Source organism: Crotalus tigris, unplaced genomic scaffold (assembly GCF_016545835.1).
Source record: "Crotalus tigris isolate CLP2741 ecotype Arizona unplaced genomic scaffold, ASM1654583v1 scf7180000019218.882973, whole genome shotgun sequence".
Classification (NCBI taxonomy): domain Eukaryota; kingdom Metazoa; phylum Chordata; class Lepidosauria; order Squamata; family Viperidae; genus Crotalus; species Crotalus tigris.
The window spans coordinates 701,256-723,220 of NW_024097440.1; the positions used below are offsets into that span (position 1 = coordinate 701,256).

The 21,965-nt window shown below is 39.2% G+C and overlaps 1 protein-coding gene across 6 annotated transcripts in view; it reads right to left on the bottom strand.

Annotated features, from left to right (window-relative positions):
* Positions 1 to 21,965, bottom strand: part of AFF1 (AF4/FMR2 family member 1) — a 146,060-nt gene that overhangs the window by 68,590 nt on the left and 55,505 nt on the right. For 4 of the 6 annotated variants that reach the window (XM_039361186.1, XM_039361185.1, XM_039361183.1 and 1 more), the window contains 2 exons: positions 12,393 to 12,513; positions 9,826 to 10,698 (listed from right to left, as the gene is read on the bottom strand). In XM_039361186.1, the coding sequence (XP_039217120.1) occupies positions 9,826 to 10,698; positions 12,393 to 12,513 (994 nt within the window). Of the gene's footprint in view, positions 1 to 1,783; positions 2,287 to 9,825; positions 10,699 to 12,392; positions 12,514 to 20,050; positions 20,070 to 21,965 lie in introns of those variants that run through there. The other 2 variants (XM_039361188.1, XM_039361189.1) reach the window with 2 other exon arrangements.

Here is a 21,965-nt window from a genome sequence, read left to right on the forward strand (position 1 = left end):
GACTCCTGATAGCTTCATGGACATGTACAATTTTTGTGACAACAGTATCCTTTCTTGTGAGATATTTTTTGACTTCCCTGTCAACCAACTACTGTGGTATCTGCCAACATTTAAGGTAATACAACTATTACTATTTCACAACTATTTGCTGCTAGATCTTATCCTCTGTTAATTAAGAGAATCTTATCTACAGCTACTAAAGATAGTGGCTATTAACAAATTCTGAGAACATTCTTGAGATGAACACCTGAAGACAAGCAAACTTATTGAAAATCAAGTCAAAGCAGGCAGTTTTCATGGGCTGACCATTTTACTTAGTTCCATGGATTGGATTAAAAAATGAGCAGGACAGTTATGTTTTTATAACATTAGCTCTGAGATGATGTGAATGCATGGAATACAATAAACTATATGATTCTAGATGATATGAGAATATGGAATACAGGGGATCATCTGGAAATTCCATTTAGATGACATCATGATTTCAAGGTGAAAGACAGACATGACATAAAGGACAATGAACAAGAACAATTATGCATTCAAATTTGCACTTTCTGCAAGTTACATATAGGCAGCAATATTTTGGCCCTTGTTAATTTGCCCCAATGTGGTGAATATGGTAGCAAGATTAATGCCAATATGCACATTTTCTAATACAAAGCCATTCCCCTTTGGGCAGAAATGGTATTATGTCAAAGTCCTAACAACATGCTTCCTGTGTCTGTGTCTGTGTGTAAGTTAGATTAGTAGCATGATAAAAATGGTGTGTGTTCTGAGTAGGAAGGAAGTACATACACACAAGAGACTCGCAGCAGACAAAACTTCTCCCCATAGTATAATGAGTCTTTCAAGGTGATAGACATGGAGAAGCTTCAAGACAGTCTTGGGCCTTTAAAGATCTTCGACTACAACCAGACCATAATATTTGGTTATGGTTTTCCTTGAAAACATCACCAGCTGGAATCCATTCATTTTTCCCCCGCAAAAAAAAAAAATGATCTGGGGTCTTCTGCTCCCCAACGAAAAAATCCTTATCTAAAAGAACAATAGTAACATGTAACTTAAAACTCTAGGTTTCTATCTTGCCAAATAGACAAACAGAGGGCTCTTTAAAGAAAAGAGACACCAAAATTATTTCAAGCATCCACCAGATTGCAGCTGCTAGGCATGACATCTCTGTAATTCCTCACACACACACACACACACCCAACATTTGCACACACCTGGCCAATGTAAAGAAAGTTTCTTCTGCCTGAAATTCCCCTATTCAGGGATGGAAAGAGAAAACTGTCATCCTCCGAGCAAAGTTTCAGGTGTCCATGAGATGCAATCGGTTCTACAGGTAGCTTGCTTGCTTAGCTTGGATAACGCTACCTTCTGCTACTGCTGAGTCGCACATTTTCCCAGGAACTTCTGAGAAAAGGATGCCCTGGAATCCAAGACTCCTGATGCAGCTTGTCAGTTATCCGTCAAACCCTTTGCAAAGGAAGCTAGGGAGGAGGAGGAGCGTGACTCTGCCTCACCCACCCAAGCCATCCTTGTTTACAAGCCAAATTCACCAGAAGAGTTCATTTCTACCTCTTCACTGCAGCAGGGCATCAGCTGGAGACGTCCCTCCTTTGGCTACTGATAGCACGTGGGAAAACATGACCTCGGCCCACCCTCCAGTCACCTGCCTTGCTGGCCACCCCTCCCCCAGTCTCTCCTACGGAGAAGATACCTGAGCATCCACGGCCAGTTTCTATTTGTGGTGGGGCCGGGGCCGGGGTGGGGGGAAACTTACCTCCGTGAACATGTCTTACTGCCTTCCTACATGGCAACAGAGGTTTCCTGTTTCCATACATTCCCCTGCCAGCTGTAATCAGCAATAACATGAGCGTCTTTGCTCTGGCAGCTGGAGTGGCAGGGCTGACAGGAAAGAACTTTCACTTCTCTCCCCTCGCACTGAGCCATGCAAAGCCAGCAATCGCTCCCAGGCATAACTCCCTTGGCATTTCTCCTAAAAAAACGCTCCCTCAAGTGCCCGGTTGCTAAGCAATATTCCGCCATCGTGTGTGCCCCCCCACGCGCTCCCCGCTGTGCCTTGCACGTTTGAAATCGACAACATCTGTCCCGCTTCTGACTCGTGCTGAGCACCTTGAGGAGAGGGGAGCTCAAAAATAAAAAAAATAAAATAAAATAAACCAGAAGGGAACACGCCTCAGCAAAGCTGCTTCTTCATCTGCGTTCCTCTAATGGCTTGCTTTGGTTAATATTTTATTTCCCGATTTACCCAGGGAGGGGAAATGCAGCAGCTGAACCCAGAGGAAGGGCAAGGAAGGAAAAAGCCAACCCAAAGTCCAGCGGGAATACAGCGAAGAACATACAAGAAAGTTGCTTTTTTGTTTTCTACTGGTTTCAATATTGTGAGCCTGCAGAATTTGACTGTGGTTTATTTATTTAAAGGGCATTGTTTTTTTCTTGCTAGACTATTTCAGATAAATATTTAGCCATAGTTACTGCTTTATATATACATGCATGGGCTCACAAATCCTATTTTCATTTATGTTATTTCATACCGTATAAAATACCACTTTCATTTATGTTATTAAATTTGTAAAATTCTTTTAAACGTGACAGTTTTCATTTAAGCAGTTTCTTAAAAAGGAGGACTGAATTAATACTTTTAATATAAAAGAAAAGAGACTTTAAAAACTATTTTCAGGTATCAGTAAGGTATTTGTTTCTATATCTTTCTCAAAACCTAAATCAAAAGAAAAAAAACCTATTTAAGTGGCAATTAAAAATCATTTTGTCACTTCTGCATTTTGCTTATTTAATCTAACTCCACAGTATTTTTCAATTTAAAATAGAATTTTTGAAGATTCTACTTTAATTTCGTAATTCATTAAAAGAGAAAGTGAGAGAACACTTCCAACAAAATCTTATTTAAGTAATGTTAGCTCAGCTCTCTTTTTGCTGCTTCTTACAATGAAAAGGAAGAAAATAAGTTCAGACTTTTTTTTAAAGCAAAGAATAGCTGGCATGCCATTTTAGCAGGCAGAAAAGGAGATGTTCCTTGCACTGTCTTTTAGTTTTTTAGTTTTTATTTATAGTCCTGCATTGTATTTTTTTCATTTATTTAGTATGATTTAGACAGCTGCTCATCATGCCATCATGACTCTGGGCGGGAATCATAGGATTAAAGCCAATGAAAATAGAAACAAATAATAATAACAATACAAGAAAAGCGTAATGGCATCTGAGGACAATATAACCCAACCCATGTAACCACAGTTACAAAAAAAAAAAAAAAATATCACACCTGATAGGGTTACTCAGTCACTAAAATCTATGCCCAAGGGAGCTTTTAAGGTTTTTACATCCTGTCTATTCAGTAAGGAGAACAAGGTGGCTCACAACATACAAATATTACGCTTTTTAAAAGCACTTTCAGTTTCAACACACAGAGTGTATAAACAATAGGTTGAAACTCTCTGCATTTATAATTGATGACAAGCTTGAAAATAGCTAATCATTTTTAAAGTGCATTCTCATTCATGAGCTGGATTTTATTCATTGTAGTATGTGCTAAGGCTAAAACGAGCGTTCCTAATTTTAGCTATTACTTTACAGTAGAAATAAATAAAAATTATGCTCAAGTGACAAGGCATAGAGATGTAAATTACAGTGGCCATATTTTCATGGAAAAAATAAAGGATATACAATATCTTTAAAAATAGGTTCATAAGAATAAAAACTTGTTTATGTTTATAACTTGGCTGACAAGGTAAAGTACAAGAGCAAAATCAATAAAAACTTTACAAAAATGTGTATTCTAAAAAAAAACCTAAAATCAAACAGTATATGTGAATTTATTTTTAAAAAAAAATCAGTTTCCATATTTTTCACAATATGAAAGTGTGCATTAAGTGATACCATTGAACAATTTAAAGGACAGGTTTCTAAAACAAAGGAGTTTCCTTTATAATAAAAAACATATATAGTCACTATAATCTAAACCTAATACAGAATAACACATTTTCAAAAACATGTTCTCTGACAGAATTGAAGTCAATGGATATTACTATATTAAAACCTAAGGGGAAAATACCCAAATAATATACTAATTAAAATATAAAGATATATGAATAAAAAGGTGTCTATTCAAAACTACTTTCCTCAGGAAATGCTCATTTTCTTCACAAGAATAACTGATAGTTTAAAAAAACCATTGTGAGGCATCATGAAAAATTTCAAAATATAGGCCTTATCTTCACACAGCCTCGATTTTTCAAAGTGGACCATTCTTAATTAACATTTATTCATGTAGATAAATATCCATCAGAACCAGCATTAAATCACTGCAAATAGTGCTAACCTAGCCAAACTGTTTAATGTTACTGTAATAAAATAATCAATGAAGTAATGGAGGAGACAGAACGGTCTCAAATATTAGCTTCCAGAAGCAGTCAGAAAACCCTTGATAGGTGATATTCAAGTTATAAAATTGTTACAGAAGAATGTGACTACTTTGCAAATGTATGAGGAACCTGCAATAAAATACTACCCAGAACAGCTTTGGGCCAACCAGCCATACCACCCAGAGCTACCCTGCAGTAAGACAGGCGACCAATAAAATTAATTAAATAAAATATCCATTCTTTTGACTTTAGCTACCCAGCATTTGTGGCTACTGAAAACAATTAAAAGGAAGTATAATTAGTATTTGATGTATTCACAACCTACCCTTTACTCCAACACATTCTTCATGACCTGTATAGTGTTAAAGATCACATAGGCCTAGATATAGTAGATGGCCTAAAGCAGGGGTCTTCAAACTTGGCCCTTTTATGAACTGTGGACTTCAACTCCCAGAATTCTGGCTGAGGAATTCTGGGAGTTGAAGTCCAGAAGTCATAAAAGGGCCAAGTTTGAAGACCCCTGGCTAAAGCATCAGAAAGCACTCAACCACTTTGAACTACAAAGGTGGCCCTTTCAGATCTTAGTCACTACAATATCTTTCCATATTGATAAGTAGCATCAGAAGACATTACAACATCACATTTGGTGCAGCAAGACTCCACCACTTCTCGAAAAACTGGACACTGCCATTGCCTAACTAATACTGTAAATGACATATTTTAACTTATCTAAGATTATAATGATTTCAAGCATGTGCACGTGCACAGAGATCTTCCATAAACCTTCTGGTGAAAACAAATAACAACACTGGTTATAGAAAGGAATAAAAATTCACAGCAGACTGAAGAGCAGAAAAATCACCAACTTACTAAAATTTACAAAAAAAAGATGTTGTATTTCAAAAGGCACAGTTCTTAGCTTATTAACAACATCACTATTACCTGCACTTCTTACTAATTTTATTGCTTTACTATTTCTTGCCTTGTTTGCCTTGTTGGTTCTTGTCTGTCCTATGCTCCCAAGTATGGTTCAAATATTTCCTGCTGGGTCTTGCTTTCCTCTCTTTTTTCATGGGCAAACATTGCACTAACACATAGAATGGCTCAACAGCTTCTCATCAGGCTTATAATTATAATTTCTCTCTACATCAAATTCGGCCTATTAAAACTAAAAGCCAAGTTGGTTGTTGCTCCAAACGAGACTATATCTAATGATCAGCAGTCTAGAAAACAAAATAAAAGATAAATAAAAGAGTACCCTTCTTCTCTCTTTCTTTCTGTTTATCTGGGTGACAGTTCCATTCGCCTGTTTAACTTCTAAGAACAACAAGCTTAGCAGAAGGATTACCTCTGAAATCAGCACACACCCTTTTTGCTTTTACCAAAGCCTGGTGCTATATATAGGCAATCCAGAAACTGCAGGGAATCCTTTCACTGATTATACTGTTTGACAAACAAGCTCCATTTCCAAGATTGTGGAAAATGAAAGAAAGCTGCATTTTGGTCCGGTTTTCTTGAAATTTGGCATGCACATTTGTTTGCCTGACTATCAGACACATTCTAGCGAATAGGAAAAAATAGAAAATATATTTCTCCATAGGGTTACTGTGATGAGGACCTCTTTCCTGCAAAGAGATTAGCTAAGCAGTTTGGCAGCTGAACAGACACAGTCAGGACAATTCGTACTGGATCTTCATCTGTTTAAAAAAAAAACGATTTTCTTAGATTTGTAGGAGTGTTCTAAGATGAAACATTATAAGCATTCATTGTGGATTGAATGGAATCAATGCACATACAATTGGAGCTAGCAGCTGCTACATTCAGTTATTCGTTTTTATCAATCCCATAATTTAGTGTATTTGAGAGTACAGGGAAGGGATGCAAAAAAAAAAAAAATGCTGGTTATGAATCACTAGAGGAGATCCTTTTTTCAGCCTGCCCACACACTCCACTGGTTCTTTTATTCTTGCATTTTTTTTTCAAGGAGAAAAATGTATGTCTAAAGTCATACAGAGGCTGGATCCCCCCAAACCAGGATGAATCATTGGTTGTGTGCATTTAGGGAAGGGTTTTCAGGCTTTAATCTAATTTAAATGTCAACAATAACCCCAGCAAATTTATATTTTGAAATGCTTAAATCAGAGTTCCCCAACCTTTTGGGCACCAGGGACCGGTTCCGTGGAGAGAGGTTTTTCTGCGGACCGGAGGGTGTGTGGTTTTGTGTGCTGCCTGCATCCCAAAGATGGGGCTTTGCTTGTTTGTGCAGCCCAGTTGCTAGCATGCCATGGCTCGGTACTGGTCCACGGACCAGGGGTTGGGGACCCCTGGCTTAAATCACAAACCTATGGAAGATTTTGTTTTGTTTTGTTTTGTTTTTAAAAAAACATGTTATTTTGGCCACTAGAAAGTTTTTCCTTCCTGGTATAATATATCAGAAGACAACTCTTCAAATGGTGGTCTCTAAAAAGTTTTATAAAGCATTCTGGGATGGGTACTGCCCGAAAATAAATGCTGTACAACATAAGAATTTTCTTAAATTCCAACCAGTGTTAATTGGTGGTAAAATTTGATTCAAAACAAACAATAAATTAATCTCTACATATGCAATTCATACACATGCTGCTGTTTTTTCTACCATGACAGGAAATGAAATTATAACAGCAGCCTCATGGCAACATTAAGTTGAGTTGATAAACCAGAGGATTGCATATATCTGTGTTTGCTGCAAACTGTCAAGTTGTGTATGTCACATAAGCCATGGTTGCTTAATAAAAGTATCATTACTCATTGTTATTTCAAATTCTTGTTCCCATAAACGTACACCATAGCCCATAAGCAGCCTCCTTTGCACTGTTAGACACTATCAGCTTATCTGCAATAAAACACCTGTGATTTCTGTTAAATAGTAATAGCACACACACGCAAAAAGAATACAAAATCATTAAGTGAGGAAACAAAGATTAATAATAGATATTTTCTTAACTTTGCACATGTGAATTTCCTTTGGTTGATTCAAAATGTTTGTATAGGAGGATGGAACTACCCACTCTGGGTACTATCACCCAAATGTCTGTATTCCAATAACAGAAGAAATAGCTTCTCTCAATCTAAAGTTAAGGAATATATATTTACAACCAATAAACCTAAATTATTTTTCTCATAGTAGGTTCTTCATTCTTTGCAATGTCTGAACATTTTACACTGAATGGTCTTATTGATCTCAACAACTGATAAGTTTTAGTAGACATTGCATAACTTCCCAATATGTAGAAAACATTCTAAAATTACAGAAAGATAAGAGTCCCGCACATAAAGAGCAAAATTATGTTTCCAAATGAAGTAGATTTTGTATCACAACATACTTAAGTCCAAATGTGTGGCTACTTGAATACCAGAATTGAGAGAGATGTCAGCATTTCAAGCAACCAGAAGACTGACACAGATTTAGTGTTTCTGTAGTACAAAGTGATTCATAACACAATTCTCCACAATAGATTAACAGGAAAGACAATTCCTGTGTTCATTTGGAAAAGCTGCACTTTTCAATGCTGCCAAGAGCTGAAAGCATCAACAGCTAATTCACAGCTGCAAGTGACATATAAGCTTTGAAAATTCAATGAGTCATTATCTGATGAAAAAAGTGATATCAAAAGAATACACAGGGGAGGCAGAATGGCACTTTGTGCAGTTTTCGAGCAAAATCTCCATAGTATACAACTTAATTGCATTTAGCCCCATATCAAACCTAGGCTGACTGCTTATCCTTGTTAACGGCAATTCCCAATTCTGGGAAATGGATTTGAGCTTTTCCATGCAGTCATTCCATTACTAATTGAAAATGTTTGATTTTGCAAACACTTTTTGAAAAATAAGTCTAGTTGGCTCACCATGGTGTTTTAATTTTATCTGCTGCTTTGTTTCTTTAATATCTTTATCACTAATACTTAACAGCACAGTAGTGATTTTAATGTTATTTTAACTTTCTTTGATGATGTGGTTTGTGGAAGAAAGATGGGGAGGGGGGAGAAACTTGTTCTAGTCAATGGAACTAAATAAAAACTACCTGGCTTAATTGTAGAAAAAAATATTGAGGGCGTTTGTAAGCTCTTGATGCTTAATTTTCCTAATACTATATAGAGCTCCAGATTTATTATAGACAATACAATAATACCTGAACTTGATAGCCAATTGAACCCTACTATTTACTAGAGATGCTCCCCCACAAAAAAAGAAAAAATGAGTACAGCAGTGCGCGCGCGCGCACGCACACACACACACACACACATACACACAGAAACTCTTAAGTGAGAAGTGGCATTACATTCTGCCCACTTTGCACAAGAAGTGCTTGCTCAAATGACAGTTTTTCAAATTCTGGGGAACACAATAATAATAAACCTTGCCCTCTGCCGCTATCTGCTCTTATTTAAAATATGTCAAAATTTATCCTTTAACACAGTGGTTCTCAGCCTGTGGGTCAGGACCCCATTTGGGGTCGAACGACCATTTCACGGGGGTCGCCAAACAATGCAGTCCGCCATTTTTTTCCCCTTTTCCTTAGCTGTGCTACTCCCTTTTATTCTATTGGCTTTTGAAAGCCCATAGAAGAGACTCTCTTGAATAGAGTCTAATTCTATTGGCTTTCCAAAGCCAATAGGAATTGTCCAGGCTGTCTCTGCCCTGCTGAGCCCGCCAAAAATCCCATTCTGCAAACGGTGCTGCACCAGTTGAGTAGTCCTCGACTTACGACCGGTTGAGTAGTCCTCAACTTACTACTGGTTGGGGGGTCGCAGCATTAAAAAGGTTGAGAACCACTGCTTTAACAGATGCAGGAGCACACCTATTATGTAGATATTATCCTACTGAGGATGATGATTACAAGTCCCAGAATCCCCAACAAATGGTCCCATTCTCAGTTCCTGGTGGAAGAAGATGTTCCACTAAAATTTTAAAACACTCAGTACTGCCGTCTTTGCTAACTTTATGTATCCTTTGACAAGGAGAAGTATTGAGAGTATAGAGCAGGGGTCCCCAACCCCTGGTCCATGGACCAGTACCAGGCCGTGGCATGCCAGCAACCGGTCCGCACAAACAAGCAAAGCCCCGTCTGTGGGATGCAGGCAGCACACAAAACCATGCACCTTATGGTCTGCCGAAAAACCTCTCTCCACGGAACCGTTCCCTGGTGCCGAAAAGGTTGGGGACCTCTGGCATAGAGTCACACTAGCACTAAGTAGCAACTGATTCTCATCTTAAGAGCTCCATAAAGGGAACTTCTATGGAGCACGTTCAGTTCCAATTGTTGTCCTACTTAAAAACTCATGATTATACACAGCTTATGATTGGATGTTAATTATACAAATAATTTTGTTTAGTTTTGATGCCAAAGCAAAATCAAACCAAACATAGCTAGTAAACCGACCTCAATTGGTTCCGCAGGTATTTTCAGTTTGGGCAAATTGGTCTTGATGTTGGTTTTTAAATTTGTTATTTTTCCATAGGACTGTTCCTGGTATTCCTCTGGCAGTGGCTTGAGTTCGGGTGACTCATCTGGAGCCTGGTCTTGGCCATCCATTGGTCTAACGTAGGCAGTGGGTTTCTGTTGTATTGCACTGGTTTTCGATAAGGATGACGGAAATGCCTGGCTGGAAAGCTGAGCATTGACTGCTACAGTAGCGGTCAAAGTGTCCTCATTTTCATTATCATGTGTGCTGGTCAGGAGCTCCTGAGATGTGGAGCTACTTTGCCCACGCTTTTCGATCTTACTGTTGTGGGATCTGGAGCTAACACACTGGCCGGAATGTAGAGGGGACAAAGGTGGTACAGGAGAAGACAATGTAGACAATAAAGGAGAAAGTTCCATAAGTGAAGGTTGTGCCTCAGGTGCAGTAGATTTTTCAGTGTACTTTTTACTTTTCTGCTGATATCTACCACTTTGTAGTCCTTCAGTCTTGCAGCTCTTTGCTGGACCTGGCTTCTGATAGCTAGATAATCCAGCACTTTGTGAGGCTGGCTCCACCCTTGAGTGAATTTTTGAGTAGGAGCTGCCCACAGATGGAACATCTGAGCTAAGAGGTCCCACGTGTTTGTGATGATGGCTGTGGTTCTGGAATAGGGTACCAGTCTTTTCAGAAAAGAGAGGGTGATCTACTTTATGAGGGGGGAGCAGAGGCATGACACTTGTAGGGATCCCTATAAAATTCTGATAGAACTGGTTGACGATGAGCTCTTTCATCTCTTCATAATTGCCAAACATTTTCTGAATTCGGCTAGACAATTCATCAGCTTTGTTAATCTGAAATGAGAAAGAATGCCAAGGAAAAAAAGCAGTGAAAAAAAAAACAGGAAGAGCAAGAAAAAGCAGAAATAAGGTTCGAAGCTATGAATTAAGCCCAAACAGCTGCTTGTCCATCAGCCTAAAATCTCACTTTGCAACAATCAATTTGCAACAATAGCTCAGGTTTTCTAACAACCTGCAAACTGCAACGGCTTGCAGTGTGTTCTTTGTGCAAAGGTGCAATGTCATGCAACAAAAATTTCTCCACTTCCTCCAGCAATCCTTTGAGGGTATGCTCAGCCTTTGTAACACATTGCTGTTAAGGGAGAGGAGAGTATTAGAGTCCCAGACAGATATTTCTATTTTTTGAGGCAATAACCCAAAAATAGATGGAAAAGAAATGGCACCACAGATTAAATAAAATCTAAATATAGGTACGTTAGTACTTATGTGGTGACAAAAAAAAGGTAAATATTCCATGCATTTGAAAAAGTATTTTGCATCTCTTTTGTATTCACTGACCAGAACAGTAGGAAAAAGAGAAAACATTCTTTTATCTAACGACCATTTTACATGGGTCGCCAAACAACGCAATCCGCCATTTTTCCCCCCTTTTCCTTAGCTGTGCTACTCCCTTTTATTCTATTGGCTTTTGAAAGCCAATAGAATAGACTCTCTTAAATAGAGCTGTCTGGAAGTTTCCGCCCCTCCCTGCTGAGCAACTACTAAAAATGTAAGTAAAAGAGGGCCAGGGGTGGGAGGTGGGAGGCCGGCGGGCGCAGGGAGGGTTGCTGGTGCATGGGGCCCGGTGGGTGCCTTACCTCCCTTGGGCTGGGCCAGCTGGTGGCCCAGCCAGTGGTTGCCCTGCGCCATCGCTGCCCCTTGCCAGCTACGCCTCGGCCGGCGCAGGGGACGGCACCACGCATGCACGGCGCTCCCGAGCAGGGAAAGTCCTCGACTTACGACCGGTTGGGTAGTCCTCGACTTATGATCGGTTGGGTAGTCCTCAACTTACGACCGGTTGGGTAGTCTTCGACTTATGACTGGTTGGGGGTCGCGGCATTAAAAAGGTTGAGAACCACTGGTCTATATAGAACTGGAATTTCAAAGCGTGAGGGTATTGTGTGTGGGGGGCAATCTAATCTCCACAGTGATGATACTCCAAAAGGAGAGAGCCCAGAAGACCCTTCTTCTGGGTCCCGCCAGATGAACCTCCTTAGGAGAGAGGGCCCACAACATTCCCTGCCTCTCCAGTCTGGTGGGTTGGGTGAATGTAACCAGGAAGAGATGATCCTTTAAATATCCTAGCCACGTAGCGCTTTAAAGGTGATAACCAGCACCTTGAATTGCACCCAAAAGCAAACTGGCAATCAATGCAACTCCTGCAAAAGAGATGACAAATGTGCACACCTGGGTCTGCACAAAACCATGTGGGCCGCTGTGTTTTGAACCAACTGGAGCTTCTGAATGCTTTTCACGGGCAGCCCCATGTAGAGCATATTGCAACCATCGAGATCGGAGGTGACCTGGATCAATGCCTTAAGTTTTGTAAAAGCTTAAGCCACCCATACTGTGTGCTGTAAAGGACACTGGCTTAGCATGAAGGATAGACCAAATCTAACTTTCAAATCCTCTTGTAACAAAGAGGCTAACTGGAAAAATATAGAACTATAAGCTCGCTCTATGGTATAATGGAGATATGCTATGGATACCTTGTAAGGCGCTCCAAAAAGGGGAATATCTGCAGGGAACGCTTCTCTCTCCTGGTGAGCTTCCTGATTTCGCCTTTCTTTTGCTTGAATGCGGAGCAAATTTCTCTCTTCATTGTACAAGCTGTTGGGAGAGCAAGCATTTCATCATGAAAGCAACACATTTTCAACTGACATTTTCAAGAATTTCAAAGGAAGTTGGGTAATTCAGCAACTCAGGAAACTGGCACATAATGGTTAGCCTCACAGCACCACATATATCCACTTATCAATGGACATACATGTAGATATGCAGAAAAACCTTTGGAAAAAAAAATAGCAAATCTCTAAAATGGCAGCATTTCTCAAGGTTACCAAGTCATTGTTCAATGTGGCATTGTAAGTTTTAAGGTTACATATCTATTCATGAAGTTCTTCATTTCAGCCACTTCTTGGATTCAACACTTTAGGAAATAATAGCTTTCATGCTCACAGCTCACAAAGGTGAATGGAAGAGGTTAATATTCTAAATTGAATAAAGAAGAGTTGCTTACTATAGCAATACAAGATCTAGTTCAGTTCTGAAACTTACACAACTTGTCTGACAATGTAGGCAACTGGGTAGAGGTAAGGAATGTTATGATATATGCAACAGCTTCTTGGCTTTTCTAAACCTTACACAACTTCTACATCTACCTTAACAAATTTCACAACAGCTGTCTTGGTGTCTTAAGGCACAAGAATATCCAAGAAGAATGAACGTCCTCTTATTTACACGCTCACAAAAAATATTTATTGCTCTCCTACATTATACAAGTTCACTCTTAAATGCTGTTCTATTTCCAATCTTTAAGAAAAGATTGTCAAGCTATTTTCCAAGGCGCCTGAAGGCAGGACATGAAGCAATGGATGGAAACTAATCAAGGAGAGAAGCAACCTAGAAGTAAGGAGAAACTTCCTGACAGTTAGAACAATTAATCAGTGGAACAACCTGCCTCCAGAAGCGGTGAATGCTCCAACACTGGAAGTTCTTAAGAAGAGACTGGACAGCCATTTGTCCGAAATGGTGTAGGGTTTCCTGCCTGAGCAGGGATTTGGACTCAATGACCTCCAAGGTCCCTTCCAACTTTATTATTATTATTATTATTATTATTATTATTATTATTATTATTATTAAAAAAGAAATGGATTCTGCAATTTCCCCATGGTTTTCTGTGAGTGAACGAACTGACACAATGCTTTATTCTAATGCTTTATTCTTAGGGGTACGTGATAGCAATATTCCAGTATTTAAGGGGCTGACACAAAGAAGAGAGGGTCCACTTATTTTCCAAAGCAGTAGTGTCAAACTGCCGGCCCACGGGCCGGATGCTTCACACGAAAGCCGCGCCCACCTCATTGCCGGCAATGGCAAAACAGTCCCGATACGTTGTGCAATGTCACTTGTCTGAAATGGTATAGAGTCTCCTGCTTGAGCAGGAGGTTGGACTAGAAGACCTCCAAGGACCCTTCCAGCTCTATTCTGACTGGTATTTCCCAGTTGCAATGTATGGATGTGAAAGTTGGACCATAAGAAAGGCTGAGCACCAAAGAATTAAGGCCTTTGAACTATGGTGCTGGAGAAGACTCCTGCAAGTCCCCTGGACTGTAAGGCGATCAAACCAGTCAGTCCTAGAGGAGATCAACCCCGATTGCTCTTTAGAAGGCCAGATCCTGAAGTTGAAACTCAAATACTTTGGCCACCTAATGCGAAGGAAGGACTCACTGGAGAAGGGCCTAATGCTGGGAAAGATTGAGGGCAATAGAAAAAGGGGACGACAGACAATGAGGTGGCTGGATGGAGTCATTGAAACAGTAGGCATGAGCTTAAATGGACTCCAGAAGATGGTAGAGGACAGGAAGACCTGGAGGAACGTTGTCCATGGGGTCGCAATGGGTCGGACACGACTTCGCAATTAATAACAAATGCTATTAGTTTTTAGAACAGCATTTATTTGTTTTGGGGGGGGACATGATTTATGGCATCTTTCTCCCTCCATATATATCCTTCAGGTTTTCCAGCTCTCCTCCTAATGCAAATGTTGACCAGTTGGAAAGCAAATCGCAAATGGTCTCTGAAAAGAGGCTCAGTTTTCATCCACCATAATGAAATTTCAGTGTTTTCTTAAGCTCCTACCCTAACATAAAGGCATGGTTTGTCAGCATTTTTCTTGCAGAGATCATGAAAGCTGTAACAAATCCTGTTCCCCAAACAATGGCCTCTTTTGGTTTTTCATCCTTGGATTGAGTGTGCAGTTTTACTACATGCAGGGTAGGGAAAATGGAGCTGCAGTCTTTTCAATCATTTTCAGTGCAAGCAAGTTAATTGAAAAAGCCTCCAAATGTTGATATATATGTGAACCTTATCCTTTAAATCAACTCCTTTATCCACACAAGGAGAAACGACAGAGATGCAATATCAGGAAAAACAAGGTTATGTAAGAAACCTGGCATGGTTTTATGGGAACCACAATCTGATCTGTACTTGTCTTCTGCTTTCAATATTTTTTGCTATATTAATTTACAACACCTAGTGGTGCTAATACTGCAGCATTCAGCCAACCTTGACTGATCTTGAAAAAAAGACTAAAGCAGTGGTTCTCAACCTTTTTAATGCCGCGACCCCAACCGGTCGTAAGTCGAGGACTACTCAACCAGTCGTAAGTCGAGGACTACTCAACTGGTGCAGCACCATTTGCAGAATGGGACTTTTGGCGGGCTCAGCAGGGCAGAGACAGCCTGGACAATTCCTATTGGCTTTTGAAAGCCAATAGAATTAGACTCTATTCAAGAGAGTCTATTCTATTGGCTTTCAAAAGCCAATAGAATAAAAGGGAGTAGCACAGCTAAGGAAAAGCGGGGGGAAAATGGCGGACTGCGTTGTTTGGCGACCCCTGTGAAATGGTTGTTCGACCCCAAATGGGGTCCCGACCCACAGGTTGAGAACCACTGGATTAAAGAGATTCAGATGAACAGGATGGGTGACTACCAGAACCCTAAATTAGACTGAAATGTTTTTTAAAATATTAAAATCTTGGAAAAGACAGTAGAAAACCAATTCCACAATATTGCCTGGGGGGGGGGCGAAGCATCCATATAGTTATCAGAATTGAGCTGAACTGAAAAGGGAGACAGCTTTACCAATTTTAGAGGTGTAAATTAATCAGTAAGAATTCTCAGGTTTTATTTAGTTCAGCAACATTAATATCTATTGTTAAGACTGCAATTAAAGGCTGGGGGCGGGGGGGGGGGAGAAAAGCTGATCACATGTCCTGACTTCAACCTAATCCTACAGAGTGGATTACATGGTTTTTTAAAATTATTGGTGTCAGATTAAATTCATAAAGTTTTACTAAAGACACTGGGTAGACATCCGGAATGTTTTCACTGCAACACGATGAAGTGACTTCTTTCCAATTTCTTAGTGCCAACTACAGCCCTTTTTAAAAAAAAAAAAAAACCCTCCCTTTTCATGACCCTGTAATCCCTTAATTCGGGGTAGAGTCAGGGCGAATGGATAGAGTTGAAGGGCTGGATGCCCTTCCTGACGCCATGCGGAGTTCATAGCAGGCGTTTTTTCTTTGCGCCCTATGAGAGAAACATCTGCTACTACCTAGGACTGAACTCTCAGTCTTCCAAGTGGAAGTGAGCATCTTCATCACCAGGCCACTATACAGCTCATGTCTCCTGTAGTAAAATTGCACATTCTACTAATCAAAATTGCATTAATGAATGCAGTGAACTTTAGCAAGTTTATTTTTTGTCCATCAAATTGTGCCTGCACAAAGGTATAATAACTCACAGAATTATCAACAGTGATGGCAAACAGAGATTGTAGTTATCATTAAATAATTTTAGCTCACCTTTTTATTCCCAACAGGCAAGTTTATTCCCTACAGTCAAAATAACCCAATGCAAAATTTCTGCATATTCATCTGCCCACCTCTATTCCCCTCTTGATAATAATCCCATAATATTGAGGTTACCCTAATAAAACAGTCCTATTCATATCTACTGAAAGTGGTTGCCATAAAGAGCTTTCTTTCAAAAGGCTACTCTAATCACTACATATCAATGCTTTTCAACTGTCATTATTTCTAAAAAAAAAAATACTAACAAAGTAACTACCAGTGTCTCAGTTTAGGAAACACTTGGTGAGATTTTCATGCTAGCAGAATCTTATTAATAAAGACAATGTTTGTTCCCTGCAACTTGATCCATTCCTAAGTCCTCATTTACACATCTATTTTTCACTCTTCCCCCAAAAGATCACGCAGTTGGGTGTTTAGAATAGGAACCTCTTTTTAATCACTGCGCAAACATTCAATCTTCTTCTGCAAACAGGTCCCCAACTACTGCAATCTTTGATTGGGGGGAGAGAATATTATTTGTTATTTGGATGCATTTTCCTATCAACGTGACCATTTTACTGTGTTAGTTCTTACGCACAAATACAGTAGTTAATGGTTGCTTTGAATATCTTTTTAAACAGAAAAACTAAGGTATAAGTATTCCACTTTTTAAAAAAACCCAAGAATTCAATACGAATAGAAACTACATTCTTTTGCTAGACCAATTTCCTCCCATTTTCATTTTTAGAATACTTAGGTATTTTTCAATATTGGGAGTTTGTTAGTATAGTCCACTGGTTACAGGATGATGACAGATTCAAGGCACATGGGATGATCTCACCATAGCCACACCAGAAGCAGTTAGATGGTTAGCTTCTTTAGATATTGAATTATAACATCCATTCTATGGTGATTTTATTATGGTTTCATCTTAATTTAATATTTTATCTCCTATATATTGTGTGTGTGTGTGTGTGTGTGTGTGTGTATTTGCTGATGCTTTATTTAAGATAAATTTGTGTATCAGTGACTGCATGAACTCTGTAGATGCCATATGCTAAATAAATAAAATAAAATGGTTACAGGACAAAGTAAATAATTCACCTGAATTCAGGCTAGATAAGGAACATTTACTATAACCTTCCTACTGGTAATGAGGAATTGTTCTCTTCTGCAATAGCAATGAGGGTAATGGCATATAAACTGATTTCTAGTTGGATGTAATATGTTGCTGTCTGGGCTATAGTTATAGATCAGGGGTCTTCAAACTTGGCCCTTTTATGACTTGTGGACTTCAACTCCCAGAATTCCTCAGCCAGCGTGGCTGAGGAATTCTGGGAATTGAAGTCCACAAGTCATAAAAGGGCCAAGTTTGAAGACCCCTGTTATAGATATTTCATTTGTCACATCTGAAGCTGATCTCTCAGGATACCTTACATACTGAGAAAGAAGAGGAAGTTCCAATACTCAATCTACACAAAATGGCACACTCACAGCAAATATGTACAAATCAGTAACATTATAAACAACCTTTTCAAGAGAATACTTAAGCTTCTCTATACTGTGCCTGTTGTGTCCTGGGCCTGATGAGGAAACTCAGCAGGCCCAGAATTGTTGCAAATGGTCCCGGGCATTCTAAAAGCTGCCGGGACCAGACAGAGCGGCACCAGCCTTGTGCGCATGCGCAAGGTGTGAAGAAAGAAGAAATCTTATTGGTTCACTTTATCCAAGGTTCAAGCCCTATAAAAAGGCCTGCGTGCCTTTTGCTTTTTGCTGGGATTGGAGTAAGAGAAGAAAGCATTGATTAGTTGTCACCATGTGTCTTCATCATTCGCATGCGAACAGAAAACACAACAGTGCCAATTTTAGATGATGTGGGACTGAAAAAAAACTACAACCATTCAAGATACCAAAAGGCTGCAACTTGACTGCACAGCCCACTCAGAGGCAAAGGAACTATTTTCTGCTTCAAAATGACAGGGGTTTTCATATAATAAGCAAATATGGAAAAAGAACACTGTTTATTGAAGGCCCAAGACTGAAATTTGAACGAACTAACTGTTTCACAGCACAAATAGTAACATTAACCAAACTGGGGTGGAAAATAGCGTAGAGATGAACTAGCCACCAGCTTAAAGCCAAGACTGGCTTAAATTCTCCATCTCCCTCCCTCGTTTGCTTCTTAATGAAGATTATGGGTAATGATTATGTGCCATAAAGTTACTTTGCAACCATACAGATAAGATTTTTCTCCAAGATAAAATGAGGGATATCACTGATGTGTTATTTATGAAAAGATATAGTTATTGCCTCAAATTTTAATTCAAGTAACTTATTGCCTGTATGGCTAATTTGCCATGGCCATCTCACCATAGGACAATCCCCATGGGATAATTCAACACGCTAAATGTTATTCTCCACTGTTTCTTTGACATTATTTCCATTGGCCACGGTGAGTTGTCCCGTAATGAGTTAACCGTGGCAAGATGGCTATGGCTCTTCTTACACAAAATAAGGTAAGTCTCTACCTACATGATTTCCATATAGCTGCCTTGCCACCACCATGCTGCATTAAAGACAGGATAGAAAAAGGAAATGAAGCCAAAGCTTTGCTGTATTTAGAATATAGCTGCCATACTAAAATAAGCAAGAAACACTATTAACTCTTCCTATTCCCCCCCCCCCACACACACTCATCCTCCAAAAGGTAAGAAAAAGCCCAACCATGTATGTATTAAGTTTTCTTATAGACTTTTGGCAAAAGAAGAAAGGGATGGAATGGGGTGAGGAAGTAATACAGGCAAAATTAAAACCAGTTAAGAAACAATAGCTAACAAATATTTGAATGGAATAGAATAAGTGATCTTATCTCATTTTATTTTTTAATTTGCAATATGTGTGTGTGTGTGTGTGTGTATTTACAAGTCAAATCAATGTTACATTTTTATTTAATGTGATAGCTCTACAAGTGGAAGAAAAACTCAAAAACTAAAAGCTGTGATTGTATGAGCATATATAAAATAGAAAAACAATAATCTACTGTTATTTTTTCTGTATAAACAATTTTGGCTGGTTGAAAACCTTGAAGCACTATTGCATAACACATGTTTTTTTATATGTAAATATATACTGAATAAAGCCTTCCATTTTTCCATTTTTCTTTCAGATACCCAAATGCTAAAGAAATAATTTTCCAAAATTGTATTTCATGCATTGTAGTTTAGCATACAGAAACTGACAGCTGTGGCACATGCATAAATTTAGGAGACTTGAGGCATATTAAGCTAAGGATTAATTTGCTTTTCAGAAAACCAGTCTGTCATTTACTCGAGCACTAACATTAAGATGTCAAAGGTCAGTGAGAAAAACTGAACCGTAGCCATTAAGAGCAGCATGTTACTGCAAAGTAGAATTTTCTGAAGTGTGTCTGGCACTCTCGATACTGCAATTCTGTTAAACTTTTAAAATACAGTTTTTCATCCACTCTATTTATAGCTTTATTTATTGGCTTTATTTTTTGTAATCGTTACAATTTTCTCTTCATTTTGCGTGTTGTTGCAGCAACTGTGGGCAGCATACAGAATAATAAAAAGATAATACAAAATGATTGAAATTAAGAAAGGTTAAATAAAGACCTAAATCCGAGGAGACTGGTGACGTGGGGATGAGGATCTTCTTTCAATCCCATCAGCCACCCCTTGTATTGAGCATCCTATCAGGGTCCCAGGCCAGCTGGCAAAGCCAGATTTTAAGGCTCTTCAGGAAAATCAGGAATGTAGGGGCCAACCTCACCTTCACTGGAAGAATATTCCAAAGGTTGGGGGCCACAGCAGAAAAGACTCTTCTGCACCCCACAGCTGAAATTCTTTGACAGATGGGGTGCGAAGTAGGCCTCTTCAGGTGGAGTGAGTGAGACAGACCAATCCACACTGAGGCCAGATGGCTCCTCAGATATCCTGGACTCATGCCATAAAGGGCATTGTGATGTTACGATAAAGGGCATCAAGATTTTAACATTATTGTATAATTTTTGTTGTGTGCCCAGTTTATTAATGGCCATTAGTTTCATTCTTGCCACAGTGAAGAAAAGAAAGAGAGAACTTGTGAGGAAACAAATACACATACTGCTTCTGGTCAAATACACCGCACCTTTTCCTGCTGAAGATTCAAGAATATATAACAGCAGAAAACCATTAAACATGATGAATTCTCACTACAAGCTATATCCTACCATGAGAAGCACTAGAGTCAGATTTCTCAGAAACATCTCTTCCATCTTTTCAGAAAAGCCAGGGTTATTTGAAAAATAAAACAAAATCCCTATTGATATTTATCATGAGATGAGTCATCCACAGTTGTTTCTTACTGAAATCTTGATGGAGACTTCTAGCAATGAGAAGTCACCATTTAAAATGTTCGCACAACTTCTGATGTAGATGTGAATTCAGTCTCATTTCCCTGCTGCTTTTCATCTAGCAGTCAAGGTGACCATCTGCTCTTCTCTCCCTGAAGCTCGGCTAAGCCTCTCCTTAACAATGTTCATGAATATTATCTTGGCATAGGAAGATTAAGAAATGCCCTCTAGGTATTCCTGGACTGTTTCGCGAATGAGGTACCTTTTACTGTGGCTGTGTAGATATAGAACATAACACACTGGATAGTCTAGAGCAGTGTTTCTCAACCTTGACAATTTTAAGGCATGTGGACTTCAACTCCCAGAATTCCACAGCCAGCAATGCTGGCTGTGGAATTCTGGGAATTGAAGTCCACATGCCTTAAAATTGTCAAGGTTGAGAAACACTGGTCTAGAGAAAAGAAGGACATGATAGCAGTATTCCAGTATTTGAGAGGCTGCCACAAAAAGAAGAGGGACAATTTATTTTCCAAAGCACTAGAGGGCAGGACAAGAAACAATGGATGGAAACTAATCAAGGAGAGAAGCAACCTGGAATTAAGAAGAAACTTCCTGACAGTGAGGACACTTAACCAGTAGAATAGCTTGCCTTCAGAAGTTGTGGGTGCTTCATCACGGGAGGTTTTTAAGAACAGTCTATACAGTCACTTGTCTGAAATGGTATAGGCTCCCCCGCTTGAGCTGGAGGTTGGACTAGAAGACCTCCAAGGTCACTTCCAGCTCTATTCTGACTGATTAAAACAAAACTGAAAAGGTTCAGTATTTCACAACCTGCTGTAAATGAGGAAAGTGGATATAGTGTGTAAAAGGCTGGCTGGCGAACCTGGATGAGGAATAGCACAGCTTCGATCTTGTTTAGCCTGCAAGGGCAACTTCTCCACAAAAGTGTAAATCACAGAGAAACACAAGCTTAAAGTACTTAAGTGGCAAAATTATCTTTTAAAAAGAACAAAACAAAGATTACACTAGCCTAAGTTTTTATAAGCTTAGTGCAAAATGCTTTGTTTCCTAGATCTCTTCTTCCGATGAGGTGAAGAAAAAAACAGGTATAAATCAAAAGAAGGAGTGCAGAGTCACTGAGGTTGAAGACACTTGAATTTTGTTATAGATAGAAAATAGAAATAGACTGTAAACTCAAATGAAATTTATCAGGGGCCAGAAGCTTTCAGTGTTGTACTGCTGAGCTGAAGAAACAAAACAAAATCTAAACATCTTAATACATCTTTGAAATGACCACATTTCTCTATTGGCTATTAAATCCTATGCAGATTGTTGTTAGTTGCGAAGTCATGT